Source organism: Lycium ferocissimum, chromosome 7, assembly GCF_029784015.1.
Source record: "Lycium ferocissimum isolate CSIRO_LF1 chromosome 7, AGI_CSIRO_Lferr_CH_V1, whole genome shotgun sequence".
Classification (NCBI taxonomy): Eukaryota; Viridiplantae; Streptophyta; class Magnoliopsida; order Solanales; family Solanaceae; genus Lycium; species Lycium ferocissimum.
In genome coordinates this window covers 20,193,479-20,206,882 of record NC_081348.1, presented here as the reverse complement: position 1 = coordinate 20,206,882, position 13,404 = coordinate 20,193,479, and the positions used below count along the sequence as shown (strand labels likewise).

The 13,404-nt window shown below is 34.1% G+C and overlaps 2 protein-coding genes across 2 annotated transcripts; both read left to right on the top strand.

Moving 5' to 3' along the window:
* The first annotated feature begins 204 nt into the window (after positions 1 to 204).
* Positions 205 to 4,561, top strand: LOC132063687 (uncharacterized). Its single transcript, XM_059456363.1, has 6 exons — positions 205 to 336; positions 431 to 494; positions 589 to 620; positions 1,832 to 2,073; positions 3,920 to 4,156; positions 4,262 to 4,561. The coding sequence occupies exons 2-6, from the start codon at positions 442 to 444 to the stop codon at positions 4,268 to 4,270; spliced, it is 573 nt and encodes a 190-aa protein (XP_059312346.1). The 5' UTR covers positions 205 to 336; positions 431 to 441; the 3' UTR covers positions 4,271 to 4,561.
* A 3,786-nt stretch (positions 4,562 to 8,347) lies between these two features.
* LOC132063686 (protein LNK3-like) lies at positions 8,348 to 13,027 on the top strand. Its single transcript, XM_059456362.1, has 6 exons — positions 8,348 to 8,581; positions 9,381 to 9,748; positions 10,141 to 10,384; positions 11,737 to 11,856; positions 11,948 to 12,060; positions 12,493 to 13,027. The coding sequence occupies exons 2-6, from the start codon at positions 9,390 to 9,392 to the stop codon at positions 12,695 to 12,697; spliced, it is 1,041 nt and encodes a 346-aa protein (XP_059312345.1). The 5' UTR covers positions 8,348 to 8,581; positions 9,381 to 9,389; the 3' UTR covers positions 12,698 to 13,027.
* Positions 13,028 to 13,404: the final 377 nt, after the last annotated feature.

Here is a 13,404-nt window from a genome sequence, read left to right as displayed (position 1 = left end):
GCATCTACGTGGCGGTCCGGTTGGCGCTCCAAAACACGTCACATGCTCTTTTTAAAGGCTATAACGCGCCACCGGTGTATTCGTGTATTCACGCTCTTGTTCAATAGGTCGGCAAAGGTTAGGTGTGTAGTTGGCGTTTTAAGGGGGGGGTATTTTGACTATTATCTCAAATATCAAGCAATTAGATACCAATTTTCGCCAATTTGATAAAATTAACATTAGCACAACCCGCTGCCTTACTTCGGGTTCAAGCCGGGTCAAACTTCGCCCGGTATATTTCCCTAAATCAAAGTCGCCTCTAAAATCCCTAACACTCGTCCCTGTTTCTTCATTGAGGTATCAACCCTTATATTCACCTGTATGTATTTATTTCCGCTGTACATAATACAAGTTGATTTTTAAGTTACTATTCTGGGTGTTTAATTTGCAGAGCTGATTCCAATGTTTAAGAACACGTTTCAATCTGGTTTCCTTTCCATTTTGTACAGCCTTGGGTATGTAATCTTTGTCTTTTGCTGTTTAGTTCTCAATTTCTTATAAATTTTTTCAATTTTTCAACATGTATTAAGCATTTTTTTCTTTCTCCAGGAGCAAGCCTCTGCAAATTTGGGATAAAGAAGGTAATATAAACTAATATTTGGGTTGCACTTATTTTGCTAGAGCACCATTAAATATGATTCATGGATGAGCATTTTTATATGTGATTTTGTGTTGACTTTGTGTTTCTGGGTTTTTCTATGGGGACTTATTACTGTATAATTTTTGTAGGTTTATGCATAAGGGGATTTTTTTTTTTTGACATATAACTGATTTCTTGATGAGGATCATATCTGTAGTGTTAACTGATCTGATGGGTCCAACAAACAATTAATTATAACAAATATCTAAATTCTAGATTAAAAAAAAATAGACTAAGGTGCGGAGCAGGTTGATTAGAGCATTCAAGAGGGAGCTACACACGCTGGAATCAGTTGTATTGTTGATAAGATGTGGTGATAGTTCTGTTGTTCGATTGCTGAATCCTCAAGTCCTTCTTGGAAAGTGTAACTAGGAAATTACATCAGGGAGAGCCTTACCTTTTTATATGATCAGTATTAAATTCACCGGGACAATTGATTTGTTACTAAATCACATTAGATTATATGGATTTGGTGAATTATTTCTCATCGCAGGAAGTTTTATATACTTGAAGAGTTAACTTTCACCCTTTGTTTATGTATTTTTTAATTCTATGTGTCCTGGTCATCTTCCTCTTTTCCTTTGGTTTATGTGATTGTTTTTGGTGTTTCTACCAACTCTAGAACATGGTATTTTCTCGTTACACCAATGATTAAAACTGAAAAAAAAGAAGATCTTTTTATGCATTCAACATCATTCTCCCTATCATCGAACATTCTCATATCTCATTCGCTCCATATGCTCCAAAATAGATATGCTGTGCCGTCTTCCATGTTGCTTTACTTTCATTTGCAATCCTCTAGAATCTACAAATTGCTTTCTCCACTGTCCTCGGTAACATTCACGAGATATTAAACTATGAGATTACAAGGTCCCACAGTTACCAAACTAACCTATAATGCAACAAGAGATGATTAACAGCTCTCTTGATTCTTTGCACATTCCTGATACAACACCAACTCACAAATATCCTCAGTTGAAATAGAGTCCTGCTCTGCAAAAGAAAAAGAGCTACTTTCTTCAGAGATTTGCTTTTCCAATTTTTTTAACGCCTTCATACTATCTCTCCTTTCTGACAAGTCAACGAGAAAGATTTAACTGTAAGCAGCATGCTCACCCTCTTCCTTTTTTTTTTTTTCCCCCCTGTGTGCAGTTGTCGATGGACATGTCAAACGGCTGCAAGATGAAGATATCCAATCCAATGTCCTGGAAATTATTGGGTCGAATGTCCAACAAGCATACATAACCTGTCCTGCAGATCCTAATGCAACTCTTGGCATAAAGCTTCCCTTCTTAGTCATGATAGTGAAGAATGTGAAGAAGTACTTCACATTTGAAATTCAGGTTTTAGATGATAAAAATGTCCGGAGAAGATTTCGAGCTTCTAATTATCAAGTCTGTAAGTCTTTCCCAGGATATATAGATTTGTTCCTGTGACTTCTTTGTGTCATAAATTGGATATCTTTTTGTGCATGTAGTCTTGTCATTGGTTTAAGAGAGCTACTGAGTGCTGTCTTATGATAATAATTGATAATCATAGCATTTGAAAGGAACTGTTTTTAATTGAACGATTCTTCAGTTAATCAACGTTTATTTGTGTATGAGCAAAAAACAAAAACAAAATTTTACTTGTTAGATGGAGTCTATGACATGAACAGTGTCTTGCTCATTTAGTCAGAGCATATATTTGACGTCATTTTTCTAGACTTATAACAGTAGTATTATCATATGTTAAACTTTTCTTCGGTTCTCGTTATATGGATTAGGGATTCTCCTAATAAACTGTCAATGCATACATTAATTAAAATAAAGTGTGATGAGGAGAAAGTCAGCGACCTGTGAAGTGTGCAAAAAGATGGGAGAAATTCTCTGTTTCCAGATTAAAATGTTGGATGTAGCAGTTTGGTCGCTTGATCGGATTCTTTTTATTATTTGCGGCACATGACGTTTAGAGGTTTGATTAGAAGCTTGCAAGCTGATAACATCCAGCTTCATGGTTGGAGCTTAAATTTGATTTGACCACCTTGGTTAGTTGCCTTCTTATCCTTGTCTAGAGTTGAAAAGGAAGCATAAAGATGACATAGTTAGGTAGAATCCAGCACATGCACAGCCGCTTCTTGGTTTGAAACGTAACCTAGGATGGTGAATGATCGCATGGATTGTAAAGACTTAAAAAGGACATTAGAATTTAGAGCTTGGTTGTGGATATTGACCGCATGTGACTTAGGAATATCTAAACAACTACTCTAGCATCTTGTCAAAACTAAATATGACATATGGAAGCCTGGAAATGATGAAACATGCTCTGGATACAATAAAGGGAAGGTTTGGCTCCTACTGCTTGTATCAGTGTTTAGTTGATCATCTAAATTTTCTGCCTTAATGTGATTTCCTTGATGAGCTGTGAACTTGGTCTGCTGAGTGCTTTGCTGCTTTCTAAGATTTTGCACTTGCCTAGTGGTCCTTGCCAACAATTCTTTTATTTGGTGAAAAGCAAATTATGGACTAACTTGCTAGTGTCTTCTAGATAATTTTTGAAGTTCTCACTTGCTTAGTGTTGTCTGTTGAATGTAAGACCATCTTATAGATTAATTTGTCTTTCAGTTATTATAGTGTAACTAATTTTAAGTCAATTAATCCGTCCTGTGAACTTATCCTATTGGCCTTTAGATATCTTCCTTGATTGTGGAGTACAGAGGTGATATGTGAATAATTGCCAAACCACTTTCTCCTGACCTTAGAGCCACATAGTGATAAATAAACTTGTTTTAGATTTAAATGAGGTATAATGTAAATGCCTAACATAAATTCTCTCTGTTGCTACATCCTGTTTTGCTTGGATGTGGACCTCTTTTCCAGAACTGTTGTTTGGAGCATCTCGCCTATTACGGTTTACTGTTTTGGTGGCATAAAAAAAGGTGACGTTAGTTAAAGCTGAATTAGTGAGGATTAGATAATAAGTGCAGCATAAACGAGAAACAAAAGAGGAAAAAAATGCTACTATTTATTTTGTCATTATTTGACCTCGAGATATTGCAGTACTTTGACTTTAACTTTGTAAGGTTTCTTCAGTTGCTGCTGAATAGATTTGGCCATTTGGGTGATGATCAAGCTGTTACAGGATAATCCTGCTGACACCTTTATCTTGGGGGTCAAGTTGTATTGTATTGATGACCTCTTTGACAGTTTTGACTGCTTAGTTATTATGACGGAGTTTGAAACTTTCATCTGTATGTTGCAGGCTGTCACACGAGTGAAACCCTATATTTGCACTATGCCCTTGAAATTGGATGAAGGATGGAATCAAATCCAGTTGAATCTTTCTGATTTGATCAGACGAGCTTATGGAACCAACTATGTTGAAACGTTACGAGTGCAGGTTCATGCAAATTGCCGGCTAAGGAGGATATACTTTTCAGACCGTCTGTATTCAGAGGAGGAACTCCCACCAGAATTCAAACTCTACCTTCCAATGCAGGTGAAAGATACTCAGGACTTGCTTTGATTGTAGCGTAGGAACTTCATTACGATTTCGTTCATTCTTTTTAGCCTAATTTTCCTTTTTTGGTCCTGTTGATTGTAGAAATCTTGAGGATCTTCCCTATAAACCAGCAGATGAGGCACTTTGGTTGTCGACATTCGTCCGGGAGCTGGTATATTAATCTCGGAGTGGAATATTTTGGTCTTGGAAATGTTGATTACCCTTGGTGGTAAATTCGTTCGCATATTGTGCAGAGAGAGCACCTGGAGTGTATGTTACTGGAGTAATTTGTTAAAGAGGATCGTGTAAATGCTGGTGCATCTGTTGATGCAATTAAAAGTACCTTGTGGTAAATCAGTTGACGCAATTAAAAGTATTTAGAAACTTGCTGGGCGATAACAATACCTTTAACATGTCTTCGTCAATAGTTTTTTGCCTTTTACAAAATTTCAATTTGTTTAAGTGATCTAAAAATGATTTGGTTATTCTCAAACTTGATTTTATCGAAAATATATCTAGGATGTCTACGGTACTTGATTTACCTAACTTCAAAAGTTTGGTATGACTTTCCAACTTCAGATAAACATGGATAACATGTTATCCATGACATGATCTTTAGTGTCATCACTTTTGGTATAACGTGATTTTATATAACAATATGCTGCAAACGACGAATTATCATGTTCTTAGTGATATGTCCTTAGATAAAAATTTAGAGCCATCTTATCCTTTTTGTTACTAATCATGGATAAGTTATTCGAGGATTAAAAATAGTCTTGCGAACCCATCAGAGGATGGAATAGTAATCGCGAATAAACATGCTGTGATAAAACGGTGAAATTGACTAAAATAGCCACAGGGTGGTATTTTTGTAAACCTTAAAAGTTATGTAATGGTTCTCCGTTAGATACACTTTAGCCTCTGTAACTTTAAAACAGCTTTAATATGGCTGAAGGGCCAATAGATTTATGCTTTTCCTTAATTAAATGTTGTAAATTTAATATTATATTCATAGGCTTTACTATATAACTGTTTATACTTTTAACTGATAGAAGATAAATATCAAGAAGAAGGAACCAGAGTTGGAGCTTTAACTATATTTTAGTCGTCCATTCACTCTATAAAATGATCAAGATGATTAGATCAGCATAGTGCTTGATTTTTTTTCATTTTTTTGCAAGGTATGCAGAAAAATGCTTCAAAATTTTTAAAAAAAAAATTCGCAAAAAAATTAACAAGTAGCAAGTTTAGGATACTTTTGTTAAGGAATTACCAAAGTTATGCGAAGAAAACAAATTTATATTTGGATCCATTCATACTCTATAAAATGATCGAATAGCAGTGGAAGTATCTTGGTAGCACCTCAACCCAAGTGCATTGGCCGAATGTCGTTACTGAATTCAAATTAACTTGATTTTTTTTTTTTTAGTTTGTTTTTTCAAATATGAAGGGCAAAATTTAAAGACCACCCCAAAGAAGGGCAATAAAGAAATCTTACTGTTTTTTAGTCTGTTTTAAAGAAAAATGACCTCCTTATACTTAAAATAAGTTTCTGATTTCAGCATTTCATATCATTTTATTTAATGAACTCCCTTATGGTGTCTTTACCTTACATGTTTAAGTTAAATTTTTCTTATATACGTATCTATAATCGATTTAGCCAAACTTCCAAAATTTATTTATTTTGTAAGTGATTTTTTATCAAGTACATTTAGAAAAAGTAATTTGGAGAGTGAATTTGTGTTTGACTTATCAATTTCAAAATGTTTTTGCCAATATTAGAGTTATGTTTGGTCAAGATTTCAAAAAAAGCTTTTGAAGAAAGTTATTTTATTCGAATACTACTTAAAAATATTTATTTTTTTCTTAAAAATTTGTCAAATAACCTTAATTCTTTAAAATAAATACTTTTAGCTTTTCGGAAAATAAATTATTAACTTAAATTGCAGAATTCAAAACACAATTAATTTATTACTCCCTCTAGTCTAAAATAATTGATGTTTTAAGCTTGATCACATGCATTCAAAACACAAGTGCATTGGCCGAATGTCGTTACTGAATTCAAATTAACTTGATTTTTTTTTTTGTTTGTTTTAAAGAAATCTTACTTTTTTTGAGTCTGTTTTAAAGAAAAATGACCTCCTTATACTTAAAACAAGTTTACGATTTCGACATTTCATATCATTTTATTTAATGAACTCCCTTATGGTGTCTTTACCTTACATGTTTAAGTTAAATTTTTCTTATATACGTATCTATAATCGGTTTAGCCAAACTTTCAAAATTTATTTATTTTGTAAGTGGTTTTTGTCAGAAGTACATTTAGAAAAAGTAATTTGGAGAGTAGCAGTTTGTGTTTGACTTATCAATTTCAAAATGTTTTTGCCAATATTAGAGTTATGCTTGGTCAAGATTTCAAAAATGCTTATGAGGAAAGTTATTTTATTAAATTAACTACTACTTAAAAATATTTATTTTTTTCTTAAAAGTTTGGTCAAATACCTTAATTCTTTAAAATAAACACTTTTAGCTTTTCGGAAAATAAATTATTAACTTAAATTGCAGAATTCAAAACACAATTAATTTATTACTCCCTCCAGTCTAAAATAATTGATGTTTTAAGCTTGATCACATGCATTCAAAACACAAGTGCATTGGCCGAATGTCGTTACTGAATTCAAATTAACTTGATTTTTTTTTTTTTTTAGTTTGTTTTAAAGAAATCTTACTTTTTTTGAGTCTGTTTTAAAGAAAAATGACCTCCTTATACTTAAAACAAGTTTCTGATTTCAGCATTTCATATCATTTTATTTAATGAACTCCCTTATGGTGTCTTCACCTTACATGTTTAAGTTAAATTTTTCTTATATACGTATTTATAATCGGTTTAGCCAAACTTTCAAAATTTATTTATTTTGTAAGTGGTTTTTGTCAGAAGTACATTTAGAAAAAGTAATTTGGAGAGTAGCAATTTGTGTTTGACTTATCAATTTCAAAATGTTTTTGCCAATATTAGAGTTATGCTTGGTCAAGATTTCAAAAATGCTTCTGAGGAAAGTTATTTTATTCAGCTTCTGCTACTACTTAAAAATATTTATTTTTTTTCTTAAAAGTTTGGTCAAATACCTTAATTCTTTAAAATAAATACTTTTAGCTTCTCGGAAAATAAATTATTAACTTAAATTGCAGAATTCAAAACACAATTAATTTATTACTCCCTCCAGTCTAAAATAATTGATGTTTTAAGCTTGATCACATGCATTAAGAAATTCACTTATTCCTACAAATTAAGAGGGGTTTTGACTATAATATCCTTAGTTATGATTTTTTTTCTTTTTCTTTTTAGGTTCACATAATTATCATTAAATTCGTACATTGATTAGGTATATGTCAAGGGCAAAATAATAAAAAAAAAATCAATATCTTCCTAATTTTATAAGCATCAATTATTTTGAATCAAAGTTTTAGAAACTAAAACCTTAATTATTTCGAACAGAGGAAAGTAAAATTATGTCCAATCAATCAGGATCACATATTTCCAAAAATAGTCGAACAATCTCTAAATTCGTCAAAGGTCCCTCATGTTCTCTTCCTCTTTACGTTTTCTCTTTTCCCAAATTTCCCTTTGAGGAATGACATGATTGGGCAAGATTAATTATTCCACCCCCCTCTGACAGGGCTCCTAATTAACCGCCACGTGTAAAGAATTTGATTACGTGGGCCCTCTTTTCCCAAGCCACGCAACCACAGAACTGATAATGTAATCTAACGCTTCTTTGTTTTGTGGCTCACAATCCTTTACTTTGGAATACGAGGCTCATATTCTTCCATCTAAATCTCATTCCTCATTGGTCCACGTGGCACCTTCTCCCTATTTTGCCCTTTAAACATCCACTTGCTTGGTGGGGGTGAGCCTATTTGAGAAAATTATAAAATTATATTTTTTAATTATGTAAATTTTGTTTAATAAATACACCACATATTGTTTGTAATTTTTAAATTTATTTAATTTTATTTAAAATATTTCAGTCAAGTGGATTGTCTTTCAACCTTTATTGTTACACAAGGGTACTATGGTCTTTTGAAAAGAACATATCTTTTTCATGGACAGAATTAAAGGATAATATATTGTACAATAAAGAAGTAGATAAATTTATAGCCATGGCAATTTACAATACCACTGTCGCCCCTCTGTTTCCAAGTAATTGCTAAGTACTAATATTGCAAAAAAGCAAAAAAATATATATATACTCCCTTCCAACACATATAATTTTCTTCAAACTTCAATATTCTCCTAAGCTAAAGCAGAAAAATCCTATCTTTGTTTCACCCTTTGCTTTCCTCCATCTTTGTGCTATTTTGGGAAAGTTTCTTCTATTCTGGGAAAGTTTTCTTCCTCATTTTCTTGCAGTTTCCTCAAGGGTAAGTTTTATTTTCTGTTTTCAAGTTTATATGTGTGATTTTGGAGGTTGAGGAGGTGAATATGGATTTGTTGTGTTATTGAGGTTGATTCTTGAGCTGGTTTTAGTGGTTTAAAGTTGAATTTTTTTCAGTTAATGAGAAAGAAAATGGATGAAATTGATAAGTACATCTATCTGCTGCTTATTTCTTTGAAGCTTGTTTATTGTGGTTTTTGTTAAAAAATTTGGAGATAAGCTTTTGTTTTCAAGAAAAGAAGAAAGACAGAGACTTTAATCTTGGGTTCTGATCTGCTTATGAGTTTGTTCTATAAAATTTATGGTTGATGTGTGTTGATCAGTTTTGTTTTATAGTATTATCTTTGATGTTATTAGAACTTCATGAGCAGCTTTGAAATTATTTTCTTTGTTCTTTTCTGAAATCTAAAGTAGGTAAAAGTTACCACCATCCGTCTAACTCTCTCTATTTGTGTACCTTTTTTTTTTTGTGTGGCTAAAATCTCTGTAGGGGGGTCTAGATCTTAAAATTTGCAATATCTTGTAATTGAAATTTGAGATGAAAGTTTCTCTATGTCTGTTTTAAAACTTTACAATTAGCTTGTTTGTGTTTAGTTGTGTTAAGATTTATTTCAAGGAATTTGTGTATGTTGAAATTCCATTTATCTACAGATGAGAAATGAGATGAGTAACTTGTATCAAGCTTGGGTCATTGAGCTTTTTCAGTTGTGTTCTATTATGATTTCTCAAATCTTTGTAGCTGCTGTGTGGATCTATATATTAATATTTGATTGCTATTCTACCAGGTTAATCTTATGGAGTGGTTTTCTCGAGTTGATGATGGTGATCTTGTTGTTCCTAAAGGCTTAGATGGTTTTTCACCATCTTCTGATAGCTGGTCACAGTATTGTGACTCAACACCATTCGGTAATTTCAAGTCAGAAATGAAAAGGAACAACATAAGGTCATACGTTGGAGCTGAAGACTGTAAAGTGACCGGGAATGGCCTAGCTAATGACATGAAACACTTTGGAATTAGCGAGGAGCCTTTTGATAATGAGGCTAGCCAAGATTCATACTGTGATATGGACCAATGGTCCTCATATCCACCTGAGCAGTTGGATTTCCATCTTGATAACATGGCCTCGATCGATCAGTTGGATGATGCGTTCTTGTAAATCTCTAACTCTGATTCTATTATTGAATTATTTCATATATAGATGTGGAATTGGTTGGGAGAATCTGGGTAGTCAATATGCCATAGCAGGCTTAGATGTTTATCTACTCCTCAATCCCAATTTATGTGACACTCTTTCCTTTTTAGTCAGTCCCAGAAAGAGTGATATTTTTCTATTCGGTAACAATTTGAGCTTCCCATTTTACCCGTAAGAAAATTATTTATAGCCACAGAAATTTCTCGGTCTTGTTTTAGGCCACAAGGTTTAATTTTTTTTTTTTTTCCCTTTCAAACTCTGTGCCCAGTCAAACACACTGACACGAATTGGGACTGAGGGAATATTATTTTTCTCAAATGACTGATATGAGTTCTTATACTCTATTATGCAGAAGTTCCTTACTCGAAGACTCTCCAACCGGAATGGATGCATCTGATGAGTCATCTGAATTATCAACAGATGACCGGTGCAGCATGCTGCTGGATGATGATCAAGCAAGAGATGAACATTCAAATCTAGAGCATATGACAAGTAACAGTCGTGCTGGTACTGCCAAATATTTCTCTGCACATGCTTTTACTTCACCAGTGGATTGGGAGAGTCAAGAAGATAACAATTCTTATTTGCTGAAAAAGGTGATACTTTTGTTCATTTTTGTTTCTGAAGGGCTTGAATTTTCAAGAATCATCAACCCCAGAAGAACTTAAGACTTCACTGCATCAATATTATGTCATCTGAGAGCTCAGACTAACTAGATGGACCAGCCGATAAGTTAATTGGTCCGTGTATTATAGTGAGTTTCAGTTTGTTATGATGTCTTACATGAAAGGATTCTTGGCTCACTTGGAGTTTTAGTTTTGCATTGAGGCAGGGAACAATCCAGGGTACGTCTCATGCTTTTCAGTGGAAGGAAATTTTGGGAATATTTCACTTGCATTCAAGCAGGGGCGAACCTTGCATGATTTTTGAGGGTTGAACTAAAATTTGAAGGTAAAAAATCAGAATATCTTAAAAATCTCTAGAAGAACACAAACTTTGAATTTTCTCTTTCCTGGGGAAGTGAGCTTGAAGCAGCTGCCCCTTGTTCTGACCTTTGGAGGTCCGTCCCTGCATTAAAGACGGGCTTGTAACAGTGTCAAATTGTGCAAACCTCATGTCTGGGGGTCACTTATGTTTGGATATTAAGGGAACTATGAGCAGAATTAGTTTTCGTGATAACAAATGAACTGTCCATTTGTTATCACGAAAACTAATTCGACCAAGTTGAGACAGATGCCATGGCCTATAAATGCTTAAGACAAGCAAGTGTTTGTTCTGTTACAATTTCAGGGTTCCCAGTGTTTTAGTTCAATATGAGAATAACACAGAGGAAAAAAAGTATATAGGTGGTTGTTGGGTTGAATCCATCTTTCTCATGATATCATCCTTTTTCCGAGGCAAAATCTTTTGAAGTCCAGATCATTTCTGTGCCAGTTTATGAGTTGGCTCAAAGTGTTGATTTTTTAGATTTTAGTTTCTGTTAGGTGATAGAACAGTCTAATGAAGTATGATCATGCAACAACTGTTGTTGAACTCAAATGACCACCTAAGTTTGCTTGGGGCTCTTTATTTTAATTTTTAATTTTTTGGTTGTTGGTGTGTTTGGGAGAAGGGAGGAAAGGGGGAGTCTTGAGTATAGTCGTTGTCTCCTCTATCTTCTGTTGTGAGGACCGGGACAGGCGGGGAAGAGATTACTTCTTGTTATTGGGTTTGGTTTTTGGTTTTATGGGAAGATGCCAAAAGGGCATGGGAAGACGTCATAAAGGAACTAGGCAGTTGTCTATACATATTCTGGATCTCTATGTGGTGGTAACTAGTAGAAACATATGCATACATATTCTGGATCTCTATGTGGTGGTAACTAGTAGAAACATATGCATACACGTTTATCTCATTTTGTTTAGCCGATCCAGGTTCCAAAGTCTAAATCTTGAAATTTTATTCTCAGGCACAACAAGCAGAGGTTTCCGTGAAATTTGAGCATGATAAAGGAGATAATGGAGAGAGTGAAGAGGAAATATCTATGGAGGAAACTGTCCTACAGCACCTCGAAAATCTCACATCTCAGGTACTGGAGGTTTTAAGTTTTGGCTTATCTTTGTAATTTTGTAGTGATATGGCCGTATTTACTGAATTTGTGCTTGTCTTGATACCAACAGCTGACAGATGAAACCAGAATCTGCTTCCGGGATTCTCTATACCGTCTTGCGGATAATTCAAAACATGATGCATGTCAGAGTAGGAAACCTATGCCAGATCAAGAATCTACGTGGTAAGTGCGCATGCTCATTAATTAATTTCATTGCTGGAATAGACTAGAGTCTAGAGCTTGTTAGTGAGTTGTTACACATGATGTTGTGGTTCATGATTAGGGAGACTATAACGTATGTATTTCTATGGGATCAGCCGTGTTGCAGATCATTAGAGGAATTATATCTTAATCTTTTAAAAGCTTCCTCATTTCTTGTACTTTCTATGCTCAAAATTTCGTAAAAAGCTTCATTGTTTTGTGTACTTTTTATGCTCAACATTTCACTATTGTCGACGGGAATGTAAAGAACAAAAGAAAAAAACAACGGGTAGTTCATTTGAAGCTAAAAAAACACACCTAAATAATCCAGAGGGAAATGCAGTATGAAATTCTTGTCATCTTTAGATCATGGAGTGTATTGGTATTCTTGTATTAATGCTGATATTTTTCCAGGTTCAGCGAAGAAGAGACGAAAGAATCGGGGACGAATGTAATTGACAGAACTGTGGCCAACCTTTTGTTCAGCAACGTTGAGTTTGGTGCTTCTGAAGGCTCCTCAATGGACTTTACAGAGTCCAACATAACACAGCATTCAGGCGGTACGTTGTGGAATATATCAGGTTCCTCTGGTTGTGATGTCCCTACTTTTAGTGGATAGACAACGCATTCTTCACTCTGCTGAAACTTTTCGTGAAGTGGAACAATGATTGGCGCTACTCCGCGTCCTAGTTCTTAGGCTTCGTTCAAGATGTTGTAGCATGGTCGTTTTACGTTATTTGACCTGATCTGATAGGGCTAAGTTTTGACGAAAGCTTGTATAGTAGGTGTGATTAGAGACTAACCGTGGCTACTTTGAGTTATGTAAGCAGCGAAACGCTGTAAAGAGCCTGGTTTTTCTTTAGGCTCCAGACATTTTAGTTGAGGAAGAAACTTTCCCTGTTGTGCCTTTTTTAAAAAAAATTCTATAAGCAGCTAATATGTTAAGATTTGGGTAAGCTTCAGTAGACTGTTGTGTAGTTCTTTTGACACTTGAGAAAAAACACATGAGTAAACAATACGAGACCGAGGCAAGTTTAGTATTTGTATGGTTGGTTGTGTAGACATCGAAATTTTAGTTGAATTAATTCATACAAAATTTGGATTAAATTCTGAGGTATTCACATGTTGACCGAATCACATTTTGGTTAATAAGTCGAATTAATTATTTAAGTCAAAATAATTACATGATTTAAATGAATTTCAAATTGCATTTGGGTTAGTCCATCAAATTGATAAGAGAAGCCCAATTTATGTTTTTCAAGCCCAAGGTGCGCTAGAATTATTTGAAGATTAAAATACTCTAAGTTTTGGCTCACACCTATATAA